The sequence below is a fragment of the Cervus elaphus genome, chromosome 22 (assembly GCF_910594005.1).
Source record: "Cervus elaphus chromosome 22, mCerEla1.1, whole genome shotgun sequence".
Taxonomy (NCBI): Eukaryota; Metazoa; Chordata; class Mammalia; order Artiodactyla; family Cervidae; genus Cervus; species Cervus elaphus.
In genome coordinates, this window is record NC_057836.1 from 38,891,717 (window position 1) to 38,915,120 (window position 23,404).

A 23,404-nucleotide genomic window follows, 5' to 3' on the forward strand; every position below is an offset into this window, starting at 1 on the left:
CATGAACACGGTATATTTCTCCATGTATTTGTGTCCTCTTTGATTTCTTTCATCAGTGTTTTATAGTTTTCTATGTATAGGTCTTTTGTTTCTTTAGGTAGATATACTCCTAAGTATTTTATTCTTTTTGTTGCAATATGTACGGGCACCTTATCTTCAACAAAGGAGGCAAGAATATACAATGGAAAAAAGACAACCTCTTTAACAAGTGGTGCTGGGAAAACTGGTCAACCACTTGTAAAAGAATGAAACTAGAACACTTTCTAACACCATACACAAAAATAAACTCAAAATGGATTAAAGATCTAAATGTAAGACCAGAAACTATAAAACTCCTAGAGGAGGACATAGGCAAAACACTCTCCAACATAAATCACAGCAAGATCCTCTATGACCCACCTCCCAGAATATTGGAAATAAAAGCAAAAATAAACAAATGGGACCTAATGAAACTTAAAAGCTTTTGCACAACAAAGGAAACTATAAGCAAGGTGAAAAGACAGCCCTCAGAATGGGAGAAAATAATAGCAAATGAAGAAACAGACAAAGGATTAATCTCAAAAATATACAAGCAACTCCTGCAGCTCAGGTCCAGAAAAATACATGACCCAATAAAAAAATGGGCCAAAGATCTAAACAGACATTTCTCCAAAGAAGACATACAGATGGCTCACAAACACATGAAAAGATACTCAACATCACTCATTATCAGAGAAATGCAAATCAAAACCACAATGAGGTACCATTACACGCCAGTCAGGATGGCTGCTATCCAAAAGTCTACAAGCAATAAATGCTGGAGAGGGTATGGAGAAAAGGGAATCCTTTTACACTGTTGGTGGGAATGCAAACTAGTACAGCCACTATGGAGAACAGTGTGGAGATTTCTTAAACAACTGGAAATAGACCTGCCATATGACCCAGCAATCCCACTCCTGGGCATACACACCAAGGAAACCAGATCTGAAAGAGACACGTGTACCCCAATGTTCATCGCAGCACTGTTTATAATAGCCAGGACATGGAAGCAACCTAGATGCCCATCAGCAGACAAATGGATAAGAAAGCTGTGGTACATATACACTATGGAATATTACTCAGAGAATTCATTTGAATCAGTTCTAATGAGATGGATGAAACTGGAGCCCATTATACAGAGTGAAGTAAGCCAGAAAGATAAAGACCAATACAGTATACTAACGCATACATATGGAATTTAAAAAGATGGTAACAATAACCCTATATGCAAAACAGAAAAAGAGACACAGATATACAGAACAGACTTTTAGACTCTGTGGGAGAAGGCGAGGGTGGGATGTTCTGAGAGAACAGCATTGAAATAAGTATACTATCAAGGGTGAAACAGATCACCAGCCCAGGTTGGATGCATGAGACAAGTGCTCAGGGCTGGTGCACTGGGAAGGCCCAGAGGGATGGGATGGAGAGGGAGGTGGGGGGGGGGGATTGGGATGGGGAACACATGTAAATCCATGGCTGATTCATGTCAATGTATGGCAAAAACCACTACAATATTGTAAAGTAACTAGTCTCCAACTAATAAAAACAAATGGAAAATATATATATATACAGAGTCCAGAATCTGTCTACAAGTGATTAATTAGTCTGGATTGAAAATGAATTAATTATAGTTACACATATCCACATGATAATCCATATGATATAATTTAAAGATAAAAGCAAATCACAGAGGAATATAAACTGTAATTCTTTTACATTAATACAGGAAAAACAAGACAATATACTAGTTTTAGGAATTCATAGATGTTAAAACCACCCCTCAAAAAGCAAAGGAATTGTAAATGCAAAATTTAACATAATGTTTACCTCTCTGGGAGGGGCACTGAGAGGGGTTGATAGTGTAAAAATCCTTCTTACACTAAATAGTAGGACCATTCTTTAGACTACATGTGTATATTTTGTATATCTTTTCACATCATGGCATAGTTTACAATTTAAAAATATTGCAAGTTCAGTGATCAAGGTGGTGAATTATCCTACCGTGTTCTCCAGTGTCGTGATCCCACTTTAAGAGAAATGATCCTAAATCAATCCAGGGTATAGTGCACTGCATGACGAAGGCTGTGGAGTTACAAATACTAGAACAGTTAGCATTCAGCTTAAAGATTAAGGGCAATGTGAGAGGGATTTTCGAGTCTAGGAAGGATGATTACATGCAAGTAGAAAGAGATTGAGTTCTTGTTTTCTGAAACTGCAGTAAATTTAGATTAATAAATTATTGCTATAGAGAAGCAGACTTGGGCTCAACATAATAATCAGACATCCCTGTAAATGGGATGAACAATTTCAAGATTTGATTTGCTTTTCTTCACTGACCTTGTTTAAAGAGAGGCTAGATGGACATGGGTCAGAAACACTGAAAGGAAGATTCATGCTTTAGAATCAGTCTGCATGGTTTTAGGAGTTACACAATTATATTTATGTCCTAGGTATGATATAAAAAAGGCTTCCCTGGTGACTCAGTGGTAAAAAAGCCTCCTGCTAATGCAGGTTTGATCCCTGGGCCTTGAAGATCCCCTGGAGAAGGAAATGGCAACCCACTCTAGTATTTTTGTCTGGGAAATCCCTTGGACAGAGGAACCTGGCAGGCTATAGTCCATGAGGTTGTAAAAGTGTCAGACACGACTTAGTGACTAAAACAATAAACAACATGATTATTGTTGTTGTTCAGTTACCAAGTCAGGCTCCTCTGTCCTTCACTATCTCCCAGAGTTTGCTCAAATTCATGTCTATTGAGTTGGTGATGCTACCTAACCATCTCATTCCCTGCTGCCCTATTCTCCATTTGCCTTCAGTCTTTCCCAGCATCAAGGTCTTTCCCAGTGAGTTGGTTCTTCATATCAGGTGGCCAAAGAATTGGAGTTTCAGCTTCAGCAAACAACATGGTACATAAATACATGAATAAAATATCATCAGCCTCACTCACGATTGCACACAATGCGCTGCAGTCAGAATCCAAATCGAATTGATGATGGCACCTCCACATTGGTGATTGCCGAGAAACCTCAAACCCACCTGCCATGGCCAACAGTGGGGGCAGGCTTCTATTCCTCCTGCAATTCTTCTAGAAAGCCACTGGTGATTAAACGGAGGGATGCCACAGACACCTACAGCAAAAGAGATCAAACTAATGACCCGTTCAACTGAAACAATTAAGAACACACTCCTCCCCAAAATGTCTTGCCACAGTCAACAGTAGCAATACCCAAACACCAGATGAGTTTCAAGAAGATGCAGATTCCTAAGACCCATCTCTGAAGAATCTGATTTTAAAAGCTTGCCTAGGTGACTCTGCTAACCAGTCAGGTTTTATAGGTACTGGCCTACAGAATTATGGGCTTCCTGAGTGGCTCAGTGGTAAAGAATCCACCTGCCAATGCAGGAAGATCCCCTGGAGAAGGAAATGGAAACCCATTCCAGTATTCCATGGAAAACCCCATGGAGAGAGGAGCCTGGCGGGCTACAGTCCGTGGGGTTGCAAAGAGTCAGACATGACTTAGTAACTGAACAATAATAACTACAGAATTGTATTTATTCATTCATTCAACAAATACTTAATTAGTACTTGGTGTTATCAGGCACTGCTCTAGACATTGGTGATGTATCAGTGAATAGAACAGACAAAAATCCTGGCCCTCATGGAACTTACATTCTAGCAGGAAAATTCTATTTGTGAGCAAAGGGTATGCGGTTCTTTATTATATGTTCTTATTTTATGTCTCTTTCTCATTGTATGAAACCATTTACCAATCCCCAGACACTCCAAATTTTCTTAGACATCCGAATGCCGTTCTCTTGTCTAGAATACTGCTGTGACTCAGATCAAATACTGTCTTCCCCATGAAGCCTTCTCTGACTCCCCTTCAAGAGACAGACATTCTTCCTTCTTTACAGATCCCTGTGCAATTTTCTATTACAAATCATCAACTGTAATATGTATAATACATGCATACAGAGCAATGAAAGATCATAATATTTAACATAACACTTAAGTTATAATGAAATTAAAAATCAAAAGTGTGTTAAGAAACAAAACCAAAAAACTCTGCTTTCTCCCTTTGCCCTTACATGCAAAATCATATTACAGGATCTGGAAAGATATTTTAAATATGAAATTTGCATATTAATAGATAAGGACAAAAGATTGCTCTCTGTACCTCTTTCTTCCTATCATAAAGCTTAATTCTTCTTCCCTCCTTTTAGGGAGTCCATGCAAAAAGTCAAACAGAATTCTAAAACTTTCATGAGCCTAAATATAAAACCCATTCTTCCTCACTGCAAAGTATCATCAATGTGAGATGAGGCTTTTGAAAAGAGACACCTAGTTAAAGAAGAAAGAAGATTAAATGGATAATAATCACATGGCTATCAACTCACCATATGGAATAACTTTTGCAGAAGATACAGGATTGGTTTGGGGAAATGATGTTGATCCAATTTTGTTTAAAGACTCTGTAGAGAAAAAAAATAATTGAAAGTATTTACAGTAGCCTAAACTAGCTGAGTCACTTGCTTATGCTGGTCAATCATAAAACCACTCTTAAGTTGATCTTTCAAATGCTAAATGCCAGATTCCATATATGTGATTTGGTTGTATACCTTTTAATATTCCTGTTGTATCTGACTCTTCTAAGCATTATCTCCTTCTTTGGCCTCATGATACTACTCTTTTTTAAAAAAATACATATATCTATGGTCATCTCTTCCCAATCTCAGTCTTTTTTTCAGGATCTATTCTTCAGTCTGAAAAATATTCCATGAAAGTACTGTACATAGCTTTATTTGTATTTGTTTATATATATATGAGTTCCAAATATCTCTCTTCAATCTAAATCTCCTTCCTTCCTGAATTCGAGATCTAGACTAGATCTAGAACTACAAATTCTAGGACTGCTGGATATGTCCATCTTGATCTCCCACAATCTCATAAAAATCCGGGTATCTCAAATAGAATCCATTGATTTTAACAGTCAAGATGGTCTTGCAATGCTTCCCTGTATCATTTAATGATTCTACCATCAATCCAGCCACTCAAGCTAGTATCCTGAAAATCATGCTGGAAATTTTCTTCAATTACCTCCTCCCCTACAACATAACTAATCAAGAAATGTCAGAATAAATTCTTACAATGACTTGCTCACACTCTTCTTGCAAGTGAGTTTACCCCTAACCTCGATTGCCACCTTCTATGTTACTGCTAAGGTTTGAATGTTGGCTCTGCCCCTTGCCAGCTATGCATCTTTGGGAAAGTTACTGAACTCCTCTAAGCCTCTATTCCCTCATCTGTGAAAAGCAGAACAGTATACAAACCTTTTAGATTTGTACTGAGGAATAAAGAAATACTGTATGTGAAGTGATTAGTCCATAAGTGGTATAGGGTAAATAATCAATAAATATTAACTAGACATCCTACGTGACTGGTGATGGAAGTAAAATCCAAAGCTGTAAAGAACAATATTACATAGGAACCTGGAAATGTTAGGTCCATGAATCAAGGTAAATTGGAAGTGGTCAAACAGGAGATAGCAAGAGTAAACATAGACATTTTAGGAATCTGTGAACTAAAATGGACTGGAATGGGTGAATTTAACTAAGATGACCATTATATCTACTACTGTGGGCAAGAATCCCTTAGAAGAAATGGAGTAGCCCTCATAGTCAACAAAAGAGTCCGAAATGCAGTTCTTGGGTGCAATATCAAAAATGACAGAATAATCTCTGTTCATTTCCAAGGAAAACCATTCAAATCACAGTAATCCAAGTCTATGCCCCAACTAGTAATGCTGAAGAAGGTGAAGTTGAATGGTTCTATGAAAATCTACAAGACTTTCTGGAACTAACACCCAAAAATATGTCCTTTTCATCATAGAGGACTGGAATGCAAAAGTAGGGAGTCAAGAGATATGTGGAATAACAGCAAGTTTGGCCTTGGAGTACAGAATGAAGCAGGACGAAGGCTGACAGAGTTTTGCCAAGAGAATGCACTGGTTATAGCAAACACCCTCTTCCAACAACACAAGAGATGACTCTACACATGGACTTCACCAGATGGTCAATATTGAAATCAGATTGATTATATTCTTTGCAGATGAAGATGGAGGAGCTCTACACAGTCAACAGAAACAAGACCAGGAGCTGACTGTGGCTCATGAACTCATTATTGAAAAATTCAGATTAAATTGAAGAAAGTAGGGAAAATCACCAGACCATTCAGGTATGACCTAGATAAAATCCCTTATGATTATACAGTGGAAGTGAGAAATAGATTCAGGGAATTAGATCTGATAACACAGAATGCCTGAAGACCTATGGACAGAGGTTCATGACATCATACAGGAGGCAGTGACCAAGACTATCTCCAAGAAAAAGAAATGCAAAAAGACAAAATGGTTGTCTGAGAAGGCCTTACAAATAGCTGAGGAAAAAAGAGAAGCTAAAGGCAAAGGGGAAAAGGAAAGATACACCCATTTGAATGCAAAGTTCCAAAGAATAGCAAGGAGAGATAAGAAAGTCTTCCTCAGCAATCAATGAAAAGAAATATAGGGAAAACAATAGAGTGGGAAAGATTAGAGATCTCTTCAAAAAAATTAGAGATACCAAGGGAACATTTCACACAAAGATGGGCACAATAAAGCACAAAAATGGTAAGGACCTAACAGAAGCAGAAGATATTAAAAAGAGGTGGCAAGAAAACACAGCAGAACTACACAAAAAAGATCTTCATAACCCAAATAGCCATGATGGTGTGATCACTCACCTAGAGTCAGACATTCTGGGATGCGAAGTCAAGCGGGCCTAAGGAAGCATCACCACAAAGCTAATGCAGGTGATGGAATTCCAGCTGAGCTATTTCAAATCCTGAAAGATGATGCTGTAAAAGTGCTGCACTCAATATGTCAGCAAATATGGAAAACTCAGGAGTGGCCACAGGACTGGAAAAGGTCAGTATTCATTCCAATCCAACAGAAAGGCAATGCCAAAGAATGCTCAAACTACCACACAATTGCACTCATATCACACACTAGCAAAGTAATGCTCAAAATTCTCCAAGCTAGACTTCAACAGTATGTGAACCGTGAACATTCAGATGTTCAAGGTAGATTTAGAAAGGCAGAGGAATGAGAGATCAAATTACTAACATCTGTTGGATCATCAAAAAAGCAGGAGAATTCCAGAAAAACATCTACTTCTGCTTTACTGACTATGCCAAAGCCTTTCAGTTTGTGGATCACAACAAACTGTGGAAAAGTCTTAAAGAGATGGGAATACCAGACCACCTTACCTGCCTCCTGATAAATCTGTATGCAGGTCAAGAAGCAACAGTTAGAACTGGACATGGAACAACAGACTGGTTCCAAATTGGGAAAGGAGTACATCAAGGCTGTATATTGTCATCCTGCTTATTTAACTTATATGCAGAGTACATCATGCAAAATTCTGGGCTGGATGAAGCACAAGGTGGAATCAAGATTGCTGGGAGAAATATCAATAACCTCAGATATGCAGATGACATCACCCTTATGGCAGAAAATGAAGAGGAACTAAAGAGCCTCTTAATGAAAGTGAAAGAACAGAGTGAATAAGTTGGCTTAAAACTCAACATTGAAAAAAAGATCATGGCATCCGGTCCCACCACTTCATGGCAAATAGATGGGGAAACAGTGAGAAACTTTATTTTGGGAGGTTCCAAAATCACTGCAGACGGTGACTGCAGCCATGAAATTAAACGACGCTTGCTCCTTGGAAGAAGAACTATGACCAGCCTAGACAGCATATTAAAAAACAGACATTATTTTGCCGATAAAGGTCCATCTAGTCAAAGCTATGGTGTTCCCAGTAGTCCTGTATGGATGTGAGATTTGGACTATAAAGAAAGCTGAGTGCTGAAGAATTGATGCTTTTGAACTGTTGTGTTGGAGAAGACTCTTGAGAGTCTCTTGGACTGCAAGGAGATCCAACCAGTCAATCCTAAAGGAAATCAGCCTGAATATTCATTGGAAGGACTGATGCTGAAAGTGAAACTCCAATACTTTGGCTACCTGATGTAAAGACTGACTCCTTTGAAAAGACCCTGATGCTGGGAAAGATTGAAGGCAGGAGGAGAAGAGGAAAACAGAGTTTGAGATGGTTGGATGGTATCACTGACTCAATGGACATGAATTTGAGTAAGCTCCAGGATTTGGTGATGGACAGGGAAGCCTGGCATGCTGCAGTCCATGGGGTGGCAAAGAGTCAAACATGACTGAGTACTGAATTGAACTTACTGAGAAGAACAAGCAACTAGGGAGTGAGAAGATTAGAAGAATGACATCAAGCATATGCTGTTTAACTAAGTTACTTGTCACATTCTGATATTCATTTGACTATGGAATTGATGGTTATTGCCTGATTTCATTGCCATTTTAAAATGTTGGTATCATTAACCTTTGTTCAGGGCTTGCTGACCTTTTAACTTTCTCTTCTAGATGATGAAAACTGAATAGAATTGCTACCAGGAGACAAGTTCTCCCTGTGGTCATGGCAATGAACAGAACACATTTACTCTGAAGAACAAATGAAAGTGAACTGAGAGGTGGGCTCTTGCATTCAGCTGGACCAGCAGCAGAGTTGCTTTTTGAATTATTAGCTAGGTGGCTGATCTTGGACTGGAATGGGAGAGGGAGGAAGGGATGGAAGGAGCAAGGGAGGGAAGGAGCGAGTTGGGGGAACAATGGGGGGGAAGGATGGAGGGGGGAAGGATGGAGGGAGGGAAGGATGGAAGGAGGGAAGGATGAAGTGGGGGAAGAGTGGAGGGGGGAAAGGATGGAGGGAGGGAAAAATGGAAGGAGGGAAGGATGGAGGGAGGGAGAGAACACTGTTTTCTGCAGCTCTGGGTCCTGGCCTTTAACAAATTTGGTTCTACTAAACTACTTATTCTTGTAAGTTGTGTTTCCTTATGCCTCTTTATTCTTCAGAGGCTAACCTCTGTGCCATTTTCTTAAGCAGATGCTGCCCTCTTTTATGGCAAACCTTCTGGGTCCCTTAGAACTGAGCTCCTTAGACTCCTTCTCAGTGAGAACACAGCTCTTTGAGCTTACATGAACTTCACCTTTTAAAAAAATTTATTTAATTGGAGGATAATTACTTTACAATATTGTGATGGTTTTTGCATATATCAATATGAATCAGTCATAGGCATACATGTGTCCCCTTCCTACTGAACCCCCCTCCCAGCTCCCTTCTACTCCATCCCTCCAGGTTAAGCCTGTTATACAGTGAAGTAGGTCAGAAAAAGAAAGACAAATTTTGCATATTAATACATGTATATGGAATCTAGAAAGATGGTACCTATGTGCAAGGCAGTAAAGGAGACAGATTTTGGGACTCAGTGGGAGGAGGAGAGGATGGGATGATCCGAGAGAATAGCATTGAAACATGTATATTATCAAGTGTGAAACAGATCACCAGCCCAGGTTGGATGCATGAGACAAGTGCTCAGGGCTGGTGCACTGGGAAGGCCCAGAGGGATGGGATGGGGAGGGAGGTGGGAGGGGGGATCAGGATGGGGAACACATGTAAATCCATGGCTGATTCATGTCAATGTATGGCAAAAACCACTACAATATTGTAAAGTAATTAGCCTCCAACTAATAAAAATAAATGAAAAAAAAAAAAAGAGAGAGAATAGCACTGAAACATATACATTACCATAAGTAAAATAGATAGCCAGTAGAGTTAGAACTTTACCTTTTATCACAACTGTTCACTTACTTCTTTGTCTTCCCAAATATTTGAGGACAGGTTTGGCATCTCCAGACCCATATTTATTTTCCTAATTTAGATTTTAGTGCAACAGAACAAAAATAACTCTTCAAAGCCTGTCTTATGTTTCCACTCTTGTGAAGTAAAATTAATAAGAGTGAATGGGAGAAGGAGAAGAGGAGTGATTTATTTTTAGTGCTCTTCACTAGTTTAGAAAAAAAAATGTTAACTGGATAAATTAAAAAAGAATCTTCTTGTTCTTTTCTTTTTTTTAAAATCTTCTTGTTCTTAACTGGTAGATATAATTTTTCGTTTTCTTTGTTTGCTGGGTCAATCTATTGTACTTTGTTTTTGTTGGACTGTCTTGATTTCACTTATAGGTGTGTATATATATATGTGTGTGTGTGTGTATATTCCATTATTTTAATTATTATTTGCCTGATTTTGTAACTGCCATTTTCTGGGATTCATCTTTGGTTTCTCATTTTGGGGTAACCCTAACCCTAACTTTAAAATAAAGAAGATTACAAGAGATAAGGAAGGGCACTACATAATGATCAAGGGATCAATCCAAGAGGAAGACATAACAATTGTGAATATCTATTCACCCAACATAGGAGCACCTCAGTACATAAGACAAACACTAACAGACATAAAAGGAGAAACTGACAGTAACACAATAATAGCAGGAGACTTTAACACCCTACTCACACCAAAGGACAGATCATCAAAACAAAAATTGATAAGGAGACAAAAATCTTAAATGATGCATTAGATGAGGTGGATCTCATTGATATCTTCAGGACATTCCATCCAAATGTAGAAGAACACACTGTCTTCTTAAGTGCACATAGGACATTCTCCAGGATAGACTACATCTTGGGTCACAAATCGAACCTCAGTAAAATTAAGAAAACTGAAATCATATCAGGCATCTTCTTTGACCACATGCTATGAGACTAGATATCAATTACAAGAAAAATACTGTAAGAAACATAAACACATGAAGATTAAACAATATGTTTCTAAATAACCAACAAATTACTGAAGAAATCAAAAAGGAGATAAAAAAAAATTCTAGAAACAAATGACAATGAAAACACAACAACTCAAAACCTATGGGATGAAGCAAAAGCAGTTCTAAGAGGGAAGTTTATTGCAATACAATCCTACCTCAAGAAATGAGAAAAACATTGGATAGACAACCTAACTTCATACCTAAAACAACTAGAAAAAGAAGAACAAAAAAACCCCAAAGTTAGTAGAAGGAAAGAAATCATAAAGATCTGAGGAGAAATAAATGAAAAAGAAATGAAAGAAATAATAGTAAAGATGAATAAAACTAAAAGCTGGTTCTTGGAGAAGATAAACAAAATTAACAAACCTTTAGCCAGACTCATCAAGAAAAAAGAGAGAAGAATCAAATCAACAAAATTAGAAATGAAAAAGGAGAGGTTACAACAGACAATGCAGAAATACAAAGGATTATAAGAGATTATTATGAACAACCATATGGCAATAAAATGGATAACCTGGAAATGGACAGATTCTTAGAAAAGTTCAATCTTTCAAGACTGAACCAGGAAGAAATAGAAATTATGAACAACCCAATTACAAGCACTGAAACGGAAGCTGTGATAAAAAAAAAAAAAAATCTCCCAAAAAACAAAGGCCCAGGACCAGATGGCTTCACAGGAGAATTCTATCAAACATTTAGAGAAGAGCCAATGCCTATCTTTCTAAAACTCTTTCAAATAATTTCAGAGGAAGGAACACTTCCAAACTCATTCTATGAGGCCACCATCACTCTGATACCAAAACCAGACAAAGACAACACAAAAAAGAAAACTATAGGCCAATATCACTGATGAACATAGATGCAAAAATTCTCAACAAAATTTTAGCAAACAGAATTCAACAACACATCCAAAAGCTCACACATCATGATCAAGTTGGATTTATTCCAGGGATGCAAGGATTCTTCAATATATGCAAATCAATCAATGTGATACAGCATATTAACAAATTGAAAGATAAGAACCATATGATAGTATCAATAGATGCAGAAGAAACCATTGACAAAATTCAGCACCCATTTATGATTAAAACTCTTCAAAAAATGGGCATAGAAGGAACCTACCTTAACATAATAAAGGCCATACATGTTAAACCTAGAGCAAACGTTATTCTTAATGGTGAAGAAGTGAAAGCATTCCCTCTGAGATTAGGAACAAGACAAGGGCGTTCACTTTCACCATTATTATTCAACATAGTTCTGAAAGTCCTAGCTATAGCAATCAGAGAAGAAAAAGAAATAAAAGAATTCAGATTGAAAAAGAAGATCTAAAGCTCTCACTGAAGATGACATGATACTATACACAGAAAATCCTAAGCATAGTATCAAAAAATTACTAGAGCTAATCAGTGAATTTAGCAAAGTTTCAGGATACAAAATCAATACACAGAAATCAGTTGCATTTCTATATACTAACTGAAAAATCAGAAAGAGAAATTAAGGAATCAATCCCATTCCCCATTGCAACAAAAAGAATTAAATATCTAGGAATAAACTTACCCAAGGAGACAAAAGAACTGTACACAGAAAATTATAAGACACTAATGAAAGAAATCAAAGAACAACATAAGCAGATGGAGAGATATTCCATGTTCCTGGGTAGGAAGAATCAATATTGCGAAAATGACTATACTACCAAACTCAATCTACAGATTTGATCCCTATCAAATTACCAATGGCATTTTTCACAGAATTAGAACAAAAATTTCATAATTCATATGGAAATACAAAAGACCCCGAATAATCAAAGCAGTCTTGAGAAAGACCAGAGTTGGAGGAATGGAGCTGGAGGAATCAATCTCCTGACTTCAGATTATACTGCAAAGCTACAGTCATCAAGACAGGATGGTACTGGCACAAAAACAGAAATATAGGGGAATAGAACAAGACAGAAACCCCAGGAAAAAACTCATACACCTATGGGTATCTTAATTTTGACAAAGGAGGCCAGAATATACAATGGGGAAAAGACAGTCTCTTCAATAAATGGTTCTGGGAAAACTGGACAGTTACATGTAAAAGAATGAAATTAGAACACTTTCTAACACCATACACAAACTCAAAATGGATTAAAGACCTAAATGTAAGACCAGAAACTATAAAACTCTTGGAGGAAAACATAGGCAAAATACTCGATGACATAAATCAAAGCAAGATCTCTATGACCCATCTCCTAGAGTAATGGAAATGAAAGCAAAAGTAAACAAGTGGGACCTGATTAAACTTAAGAGCTTTTGCAGAGCAAAGGAAACTATAAGCAAGGTGAAAAGACAACCCTCAGAATCAGAGAAAATAATAGCAAATAAAACAACTGACAAATGAAGGATTAATTTCCAAAATATACAAGCAGCTCATACAACTCAATATCAGAAAAATGAACACCCTGATCAAACAGAGGGAAAAAGACCTAAACAGACATTTCTCCAAAGAAGATTTACAGATGGCTAACAAACACATGAAAAGGTGCTCAACATCACTCATTATTAGAGAAATACAAATCAAAACTACAATGAGAAATTACCTGACACCAGTCAGAATGTTCATTATCAAAAAGTCTACAAACAATAAATACTGGAGAGGGTGTGGAGAAAAGGGAATGCTCTTGCACTGTTGGTGAGAATGTAAATTGACACTGCCACTATGGAAGACAGTATGGTGATTCCTTAAAAAAAAAAAACTAGGAATAAAACCACCATAAGACCCAGAAATCCCACTCCTAGGCATATACCCTGAGGAAACCAAAACTGAAAAACACACATGTATCCCATTGTTCATTGAAGCACTATTTACAATAGCTAGAACATGGAAGGAACCTAGATGTCCATCGACAGATGAATGGATAAAGAAGTTGTGGTACATAAACACAATGGAATATTACTCAGCCACAAAAACGAATGCATTTGAGTCAGTTTTAATCAGGTGGATGAACCTAGAACCTATTATACAGTGAAGTAAGTCAGAAAGAGAAAGCTATATACTGTATTCTAATGCATATATACAGAATCTAGAAAAATGGTACTGAAGAATTTATTTACAAGGCAGCAATGGAGAAAAGACATAGAGAACAGGCCTATGGACTTGGGGAGGGGGGAGGAGAGAAAGAGATGTATGGAAAGAATAACATGGAAACTTACATTGCCATATGTAAAATAGATAGCCAACAGGAATTTGCTGTATGGCTCAGGAAACTCAAACAGGGACTCTGTATCAACCTAGAGGGGTGGGTTGTGGAGGGAGATGGGAGGAAGTTTCAAAAGAGAGGGGACATATGTATACCTATGGCTGATTCATGTTGAGGTTTGACAGAAAACAGAAAATTGACAGAAAACAGAAAATTCTGTAAAGCAATTATCCTTCAATTAAAAAATAAATAAATTTATAAAAAAAGAATCTTCTAATGAGACTATTGTCAAAAACTATTTTAAAATCTCATAAGTACAAAAAACATACCTCGTGAAAATCTACATGACCATAAACTTAACAATCCTGTTGATGTTCAAGTTAAATTGACAGGTATCACTGTTCATGAAATCAGAATTAAAAATTTATATACACTGGATTAGGAACAAAAACCAGCCATATTCTTCTCATTTTAAAGCTTATTTCTGATTATATCTGCAACATAGAGTAACTATCCTTGAAATAGGCATGATCATTTTTTTGAGTTGCAGTGGATGAGGAAGCAAGAATCCACAGAAATTATACTCACCTATCATGGTCTGTGTGATAAAATCCATCAACACAAACACCTTGGAGAAAATGCCAGGTGATACCTTTCTCTGCTTATTTCTGAAAGGATTCCAAACTCTAGTGCAACCAGCTGCCCAGGAAGTTATCCCAGCAAGAACCCAGGCTCCATCATCTCTTCTACAAACAAGTGGGCCTCCAGAGTCCCTCTTTTATGGTAGAGAAAGTGGAAATTTTAAAAGTTACAAGTTAAAAATGTTTTATCAGGTGCAGAAAATCAGCCCTCATCTCAGAGAGAGAAGTAGTAGAAGCATAAAAACTCAATGGTCATTATTCATCAACATTGTGTGTTCATCATTTTGTTTCTCCATCATTGGTTTCAAAGAACTATCCTTTTATTCACATGTAAACTCCTTCCACTCACTTTATGCAATCTTGTCAAACTAACCCTTAATTTCTCTCTTCCTCCTAGTTTTTGGGGAACAATTCAAAATCAATGGAAGAAGGAGGGGGAGTTCACAGATAAACGCTTAGATAGGTCACAGATAATGCTTCCACTGTAGCATTCTAGGGAAGACTGGATCACATTCCAAGCCCACAGTACCAGCGAATAGAGCCCCCAAGTTCACGCAATGGCTCAAGGCTTTTAAAACAGAATGCCCGGGAAACTTATTTTGTCCCGGGGCTATATATAAAGGATCCATTGGCTCTCACACTAGAGGATAAAGTAGCCACACTTTCAGGATGGTTTCTTTAATAATTCTTCATAACAATGTGCTGCTTTGAAAACACATGCCAATTGGTATCAGATTGAATCCCCTCAAAAGGCACAGAATTGTTTGACAACTTTATCCAGAAAATACTTACCTGTGAAGGATGAGACAGTAAGTCTACCTATATTCCAACTTAGAAAGCAGAATAATTGTAAATTTCTATCTCCTTCCTACCAAACTCTCCCTGGCCCTTATTCTGTCACCTCCTAGAAGAAAAATTAAATATTTTCCCAACAGAAAATTTTAGAGAGCTCCCCATGGCAGTTTTAAGTTGCTTGTTGGCAAAGAATAAAGACTCCCTGCTCCTCCATTTTAAGAAAAACAATTATAATTAAAACTTAAAATTCACGTCTATCACAAACTGGCCTCCCTTTCCTTTCTTGTCAGAGTTGGTTTTCTTTGTGAAGTTGTTGTGTTGGCCTTAGAATGTTGCCATATACAACATCTTTTACCCCCCAGTTACTGTAGCTATGCTATCTTTGGTCAAACTCTGTGTAAACATTGCATTCCTCCCTAAAGCTTGAGAAAAGTTAAAATGTTTAACAAAAGGTAGAATGAGAAATAATCACAGCTAGCCTAATTCATTTGCCAAAGTGGTCATCTTGTTTGATTTCGTTAGGTTGGGAATGTTGAAACCATCTTCCCTGCCTGACCTCTTCACGTCCCCACAAGGAGGTACAAGGGCTAAGAATGCACATGGGACAGAAAAGAATTCTCTCAGCTCTGGTCAAGGAAAGTTTTTCAGTGGAAATCAGATGGAAAGATGAGGGAAGAGCGAAATCTTAAAGAAGTAACCCCTCAAAAGCAGCCCAGAAGCCACTCTCATCCACGTGATAGTCGGTCAATAACTGGACTGGTTTATGCTAGGAGGACTAGTGTGCTGCAGTCATAGGGTCACAAAGAGCTGGACATGACTGGGCAACTGAGCAACAACAATGCTTATTACCTGGCAGGCATCCTTTGCCCCATCAGGAAAACCGGCGCACAACACGTCCCTTCCCAGGGGAGGAAGGTTCATGCCCCTGAGCAGGGTACCACATGTTCTGTCATCCATGATGGGAACTTCCACTTCTTGTAGGATATTTGAATATTCTGATGCTGTGGAGAAGGGACTGGTAAGTTGGTCAACAACTGTCCCCACTTAAAGAAACCAACAAGAAGCTTACAAGTTTAGAATTGGTAGATGTTTAACCAAAATGTAGAAGTAATTTTTTTTTATACCTCTGAATGATATTTTTCCCTAAAATCTTACACTAGTGACAAAGGGCTTTTTTAAATCAGATTTTTAATGTAATATAGGCAATTGTAGCTTCTCTGAATATATGTTTAAATGTTTCCTCAAGAGGAAAACTTTAGTCAGTAAAAGCGATATTTTGTAATGTTCTTTGCTTTTTAAAAATCACAATACCAAAGATAAGGAAGCTGAACTATTGTTACTTTACTGTATTCTTCTTCAACTATTATATTTACTTCCTGTTCCTGACCCTGATACACCTAACCAAAATGGCAGCAGGAGGAATTTTATGTAGAGCCTTAAGTATAGCCTTTTTTTGGTGAAGACAACCAGAAGTCTTCCCTGAGTTAGAATGCAGAGAGGATAAAACAAGGATAAATGTATTATTTAAGACCAACAAAATTCCTGATTCCAATGGGCATGTAAATAAGCCTAGGAGAAATATTACATTCTTTTGATGTCTCTTACTCTCTGAAGTCTTGCCCCATCCACTGGCCATGCAAAGAATCCCTTCTTCAAATTTATCACCTCTATGGGGAATACAGATTGGCTGAACAGTAGTTCCTGAAAAAAACAACAATAACAAGAAAATCATAAGAGTCACAGACAAGTGATCCTAAATATATTTGGAAACTGACATCTGGTTGACGTCATAGCTTCCACAGTTTCTTCCTAAATGTAATTAACAATATTTTAAAGGTTTTTTCTCTCTCAAAAGAACTATCCCATATTTATAGAAATTTAGAAAGTGCAAAAAAAGGAAAACAACTCACTGTTAAAAGTACCAAAATGACCTTCCCCAACTACCAGCATTTTAGGATGTGACCTTGTTCTTAAGGGGCTTCCCTCATAGCTCAGTTGGTAAAGGATCTGCCTTCAATGAGGGAAACCCCAATTTGATTCTTAGGCCAGGAAGATCCTCTGGAGAAGGGATAGGCTACCCACCCCAGTATTCTTGGGCTTCCTAGTGGCTCAGCTGGTTAAGAATCCACCTGCAATGTGGGAGACCTGGGTTCGATTCCTGGGTTGGGACGATCCCCTGGAGAAGGGAAAGGCTACCCACTCCAATATTCTGGCCTGGAGAATTTCATGGACTGTATAGTCCATGGGGTTGCAAAGAGTCAGACACAACTGAGCAACTTTCATTTCACTTCACTTGTTCTTAAGGGATAGTTTTTCACTCAAGTAATTGAGCTCTGTTATGTGGCAAGCAGTCTTCTAGCCCTCAGTAAATGACCAGGAAAAATTCCTGCCCTGACAGAATGTAGATCTGAGCATGAGTGAGTGTGAGTGAGAGAGAAAGTGAGAGTGAGTGCGTTTGGGGTGAAATACAAGCAATAAATCTAATAATTTAGCTATTAGGTAATATGTGCTCTGATTTTGCCGAAAAATCAGGAAAGCATAAGAAAGATGAGAAGTCTGGGGATTAGGGAATATGGCAAGGGAGATGCAATTTGTAAAATGGCAGTCATGCCAAGTTCCATTGAACAGAGCCTTGAAGAAGCTGAGGGAAGAAATCAGGCAGGCATCTCTGTGGAAAGTATCTGAAGAAGAAAAAAACAAAATGGAAATTTCCTGCAGTGGCATCATGTCATATATGTCTGAGGAAGAGTGAGGATTCTAGGATGTCTGGAGCAGACTAAACAAAAGAAATTCTAGTAAAAAATGAACAAAAAAAGAGGTTGGCTACAAGGTTAGGATGCTGGGTGATGTCAGCTAAGAAGCTAAGAACACTGATTTGCATCTGAGTGTAATGGAGAACCACTGAAGTAATATATCTGCAGAGTAATATAATCTGATTTACATTTCAAAAGTATTATTCTGGCTGCTGGGTTAATAATAAAAACTAGGGATGCAAGACAGAAGTTGGAGATGATTCAAGAGACCATTCAAATTGACCCAGGCAAGAAATGATGGGAGCTTGGAGCAGGATGTAGGAGAGGAGAGGGTGAGACAGAAGCAATAGAATTTTTCTGATGGATTCAATATCGAGTGTGAGTGAAAGAAGAATGAGCAATGAGTAAGGTCAATGTCTCTATTTAATTCAGCTATTGTTACCAATTCCAACTATGTTCTTATCTTTAAGTTTTATTGACTCTATTTCAAGTCTTCCTTTTCAGTTAATATTTTCTTGTTCTTTAGTCATTTTTGATAGACTTTACTTATTTAAACTTAAAACTTACTTTGTAGTATGTATATCATTTTAACATCTGTAATCTTGGAATGTCTGATTCTGGTTGATGTTACTTTGGACTCTGGTGCTTTCTCTGCAAGCAACTTTCTCTGCATGCTTTTTAATTGTGTATGCTCTCAATCATTAAAGCTTTATGGGAGTACATTCAAGCTGAGATTTAAGGTTTATGTCTTCAAAGAGAATTTACTACCTTTGCTTCTGCCAGAAACCCAATTACTCACCTGGAATAACTTTAAAATCTTGGCTTAGAGTTTTGGGGACAGGTAATGTGAATGCCAGCTTCAAACCTGAATGAAGGCTAGCTCAGGAAAATAGATATTTCTGAGAGCCCTCCATCCAGGGCCAAGGTTCAAGCAGGCAAATTTTCCTTATTCCCTCACTCTATGTGGCATATTTTCCTGTCTCTTTCCCTCCATCTTTTAAAGTATCACCTTTCAAGAAGTCCCAGGTTACATACATGGGAGGTTCCAATCAGACTCTGCTTCCACATCCTACTCCCACGCAGGCTCCTTGCAAAGATAGTTAAGGTTATAGGTTCTTGAAGATCATTTAGATGCTTCAATGGCAGTCACTTAACTTCAGTGTCTGGCTAACTCTTTTGAATTTGTTCTTTCATTGTTTTTGGTCACTGAACACTTCCCTTTCCTGTATTTTTTTAAAGTAGGCTTTTAATATTTTGTCCAGAATGCTTAGATTATCTGTACTGAGAATGGTGTCAAATATCTTGTCCATAATAATGACAGAAAGGAGAAATCTGAGGACATTTTCAAATGTCCCATACTCCTTGGTTAGAGATGAGTACAGGTAGATGGTCTAGAATATTGCCCCCAGCCAAGACACTGGAGTACTTAAAATGCTGATTAAGCATACATAAGTTGTGGCTGGTACTTATAGCCTGTGCAGTACTTTTTATAGGCTATAGATTAAACAAAATTATTTTTAAGGAACAAAATTTAGCTATTCTACTATTACTAGATATATATATACACAGAAAGTTAACTGGTAAAAATTAATAAATATAGCTTTTTCCATTACATCATTTCAATTCTAACTCTCCCTACTTACCAAACTTGACTTTGAGTTTTAGATACAGCAGTGCAATATTAAAACTCATATACCCAAGTCTGTTGTATTCAGGATGGATAATAACTTTTGAGACAGGAATATTCTGTTCCTCCTCATCCTTCTGAAAGAGGTTGTACTCCCCAGCAGTCACTGTCAGACTCTTAATCTGCTTCCTAAAACCAAACAGAAATCTTTCAGTAAGTATAATCCTTTCCTCCAGGAAAGACTGTCTTGATTTCATGTAATTAACATGATTAATGTATCTTTAGGGATTTCCAAATCTTAAAAGATGTACTTTTATTAGTGATTATTACTATTGTTATAATTTCTATAAATTGTAGCTATCTATAAAAAGTCATGGTTTTCAATCATGGAGTGTTTACATTCTGTGAACTCTTTCTCCTATTGTCACTCATTTTTCTGCCTAAAGTATTCAGATATCTTTTGTACATAAACCAGTCTCTCTCTCTCTCTCTATATATATATGCTCTACCATTTTAAACAAGATATAAAAGTTGTTCCTACTGTCCTTCTTTTTCTCCTATTAGCACCCTCTTTTAATAGTATTCTTCTCTCCTAATTACTGAAAAGAAAACTAAGATCATGGCATCTGGTCCCATCACCTCATGGGAAATAGATGGGGAGACAGTGGAAACAGTGTCAGACTTTATTTTTTTGGGCTCCAAAATCACTGCAGATGGTGATTGCAGCCATGAAATTAAAAGACACTCCTTGGAAGGAAAGTTATGACCAACCTAGATAGCATATTAAAAAGCAGAGACATTACTTTGCCAACAAAGGTCCGTCTGGTCAAGGCCATGGTTTTTCCAGTGGTCATGTATGGGTTTGAGAGTTGAACTGTGAAGAAAGCTGAGCGCTGAAAAATTGATACTTTTGAACTGTGGTGTTGGAGAAGACTCTTGAGAGTCCCTTGGACTGCAAGGAGATCCAACCAGTCCATCCTGAAGGAGATAAGTCCTGGGTGTTCATTGGAAGGACTGATGCTGAAGCTGAAACTCCAATACTTTGGCCACCTCATGCGAAGAGTTGACTTATTGGAAAAGACCCTGATGCTTGGAGGGATTGGAGGCAGGAGAAGAAGGGGACGACAGAGGATGAGATGGCTGAATGGCATCACTGACTCGATGGGCATGAGTCTGAGTAAACTCTGGGAGTTTGTGATGGACAGGGAGGCCTGGCATGCTGCGATTCATGGGGTCGCAAAGAGTTGGACACGACTGAGCAACTAAACTGAACTGAGATTATTAAAATATTGGCTCATCCATTTAACATTTGATGTTAATACCTTATTAGAATCAGTAACCATCAACCCACCCTCCACTAACTCTACAAATCATAGATTATGTGTGGAATCTTTGAGGTCTTGATTAGTAGAGTGGAAAGCACAAGAAATCTTATACTACACACAAGTGTCTGGGAATCGGGAAAGTCAGTCAGTAGGTGGACCAGATGGAAAAAATTAAGAAAGGGACTAAGGTTGAACCCTGCATGGTATTTAGGGCATCGAATCTCCCAGTCCAACTGCCATGGATCAAGGTTTAATAAGCCACAACTTACTCATTGAGGCTAATTAGGCAATGTACCGCTGTAACAACCAGATCATCTTGAATCAAACTTCCTCCACAGAAGTGGTGTCCATCTAATTTCAGGGAGACCTGCCCAAGAAAAAAGTTAGGAAGACAACTGATATACATCTCCACATAGATGTCCTCTCCTTCAGAAACATTTGAAATCAACTCTTCTAATATGATGTCACATTAAGATATTGATACATTCAATAAATTGGTTAGTAAGAGATTTCTTATGAAGCAAACTTTTTGACAGTGAGGTCAATGGGGGTCCGTAGAAAAATTACGTGTTAAGCTGGAGTTATGGTATCTAAAAATAGGGAAATAATTCACTATTAGCTCATGAAGAAATCAATGTCTTTATCACACTCACCTGCCATGGGTGTCCACCAACTGTTGAGTTTCTCCAACTACTAATTCTAGAGAAGAACCCAGATTCCAAGACAGTTTCTATACTTTTCAAATCAACTGCACGAATTCCGTACTTCAGTCCTGTGTGGGAGAGCATATGTGTCTCACACACACTCACACACACACACACACAGAGCTCCTCATGTCAGGGTTCACTGTATCAAGACTTCCACCCTGGGGTTTTATTCTGCCAGTGCCAATGTTCACTCAGCTGGAGGCTACCCCACTTTCTCAAAATAACCCCTACCTGAGACTGTCCCACTCACACCTCATTGACTAGCAGTTTCCTGGCGACTCTCCCTGCCCTCTGCAGCCTGAGCTGTCTCAACAAAAACAGACCTGGCCACTGAGCAAGGCCCCTCTCCCTCTGGGAGGGATTCGGGGCTTTCCCTGGGAAGATGGGCATGGCAGCATTTAGGGGGAATGAAAGGTACTGGAGAACATACGCTGCTCTGAAACAGAGTCACTGGGTTTTAAGTTACTTCCACTTGGTTATCTTTCTTTGGAGGAAGATCTTTAGCACAAGCAAGGTTAACAGATGTGCCTAAAAACTTGAACTCCAGAATCTAAAGGATTTCAGAAGAAAATTCGGCCCAGGCACCTCGTGGGCACATCTGGCCGTTGTCTTTGTGGGCCCGGGGAGTAGTGAAGGCGCCCAGGACGCGGCTCACCTCGGCTGGGCGGGGAGTGGACCGCCAGCACCAGCAGCAGCAGGAGCGAGCCAGCCCCGGGCAACGCCCGCAGGGCTCCCTCGCGCGGTGACCCGTCCATCCCCGCCAGACGCAGGCGCTGCGAACCCGCGAAGAGAAGCGCTCCGGCCTCACTGCTCTGAGCTCCCGGAAGCGCCCGCCTACATCACTCCGTCCTTCCGAGCCGGGGGCAGTGTGGGTGGGGGGCGCACAGGTGTCCCTCCTCAGGGCCAGCCCAGCCGCAGCTGCTCTTCGGCCGCCCAGGTGTCATCGCGTCCCCGCCATCCACCTCTGCAGACAGGCGCGAGGTAACCTTGCAGGCGAGCCAGAGTCAGATGCAGGAGATGCTAGGACAGATGCAGGACCAAGGGGATCAATGGCCTAGAATGCTCGGCGCAGGTGATTTCTGTTCCCAGTCAGGGAATGTGGCCCAAGTCTCAGGGTCAAGGAAGCTGGGTACCCATGCAGGACACAGGCAAGCTGACCCTGAAAGGAGGAGGACTCTTGGAAGTTTGAGTATTAAAGATCCCACCCAGCTTCTAAGAAGCTCGTTGAAGATCTTGACACTCCCGAGTTTTCAAAAGCACTGGATATGAACCATCAGGTTTCTGCCCTATTCCTTTTTTGGGTGTCAGTGTTATCATCAGCTTCAGTGGAATGGACCAAAGCTGTAGGATCCAGCATTTAAGATCATTAAAATGAATTCACTGGTATGTCAGCATTTTTTCAATCAATATTATTTTCTAGTAAGTAATTTGTAACAAAATAGCTTGAGGTTGGGAGAGGAATAAAGCTGGAATTAGTCATTGATTTATAATTTATCAAAAAATGAGAACAAAGTTAAGTGAACACTATATATATTAACTAACCTAGACACCCAGGCCCAATTGTCTCACCTCTGTATAAA

The 23,404-nt window shown here is 38.7% G+C and overlaps 1 protein-coding gene across 1 annotated transcript in view; it reads right to left on the minus strand.

Annotated features, from left to right (window-relative positions):
* LOC122680786 (ovochymase-1-like) overlaps window positions 1-22,620 on the minus strand; it is a 94,907-nt gene extending 72,287 nt beyond the window's left edge. Inside the window, exons 1-9 of the mRNA XM_043882472.1 lie at window positions 22,480-22,620; window positions 21,771-21,889; window positions 21,387-21,484; window positions 19,862-19,981; window positions 17,018-17,079; window positions 16,262-16,413; window positions 14,565-14,751; window positions 4,417-4,491; window positions 2,966-3,146 (exon numbers count right to left, since the gene is read on the minus strand). Of these exons, the coding sequence (XP_043738407.1) occupies window positions 2,966-3,146; window positions 4,417-4,491; window positions 14,565-14,751; window positions 16,262-16,413; window positions 17,018-17,079; window positions 19,862-19,981; window positions 21,387-21,484; window positions 21,771-21,889; window positions 22,480-22,579 (1,094 nt within the window). The 5' untranslated portion in view covers window positions 22,580-22,620. The remainder of the gene's footprint in view (window positions 1-2,965; window positions 3,147-4,416; window positions 4,492-14,564; window positions 14,752-16,261; window positions 16,414-17,017; window positions 17,080-19,861; window positions 19,982-21,386; window positions 21,485-21,770; window positions 21,890-22,479) is intronic.
* Between the last annotated feature and the right edge of the window lie 784 nt (window positions 22,621-23,404).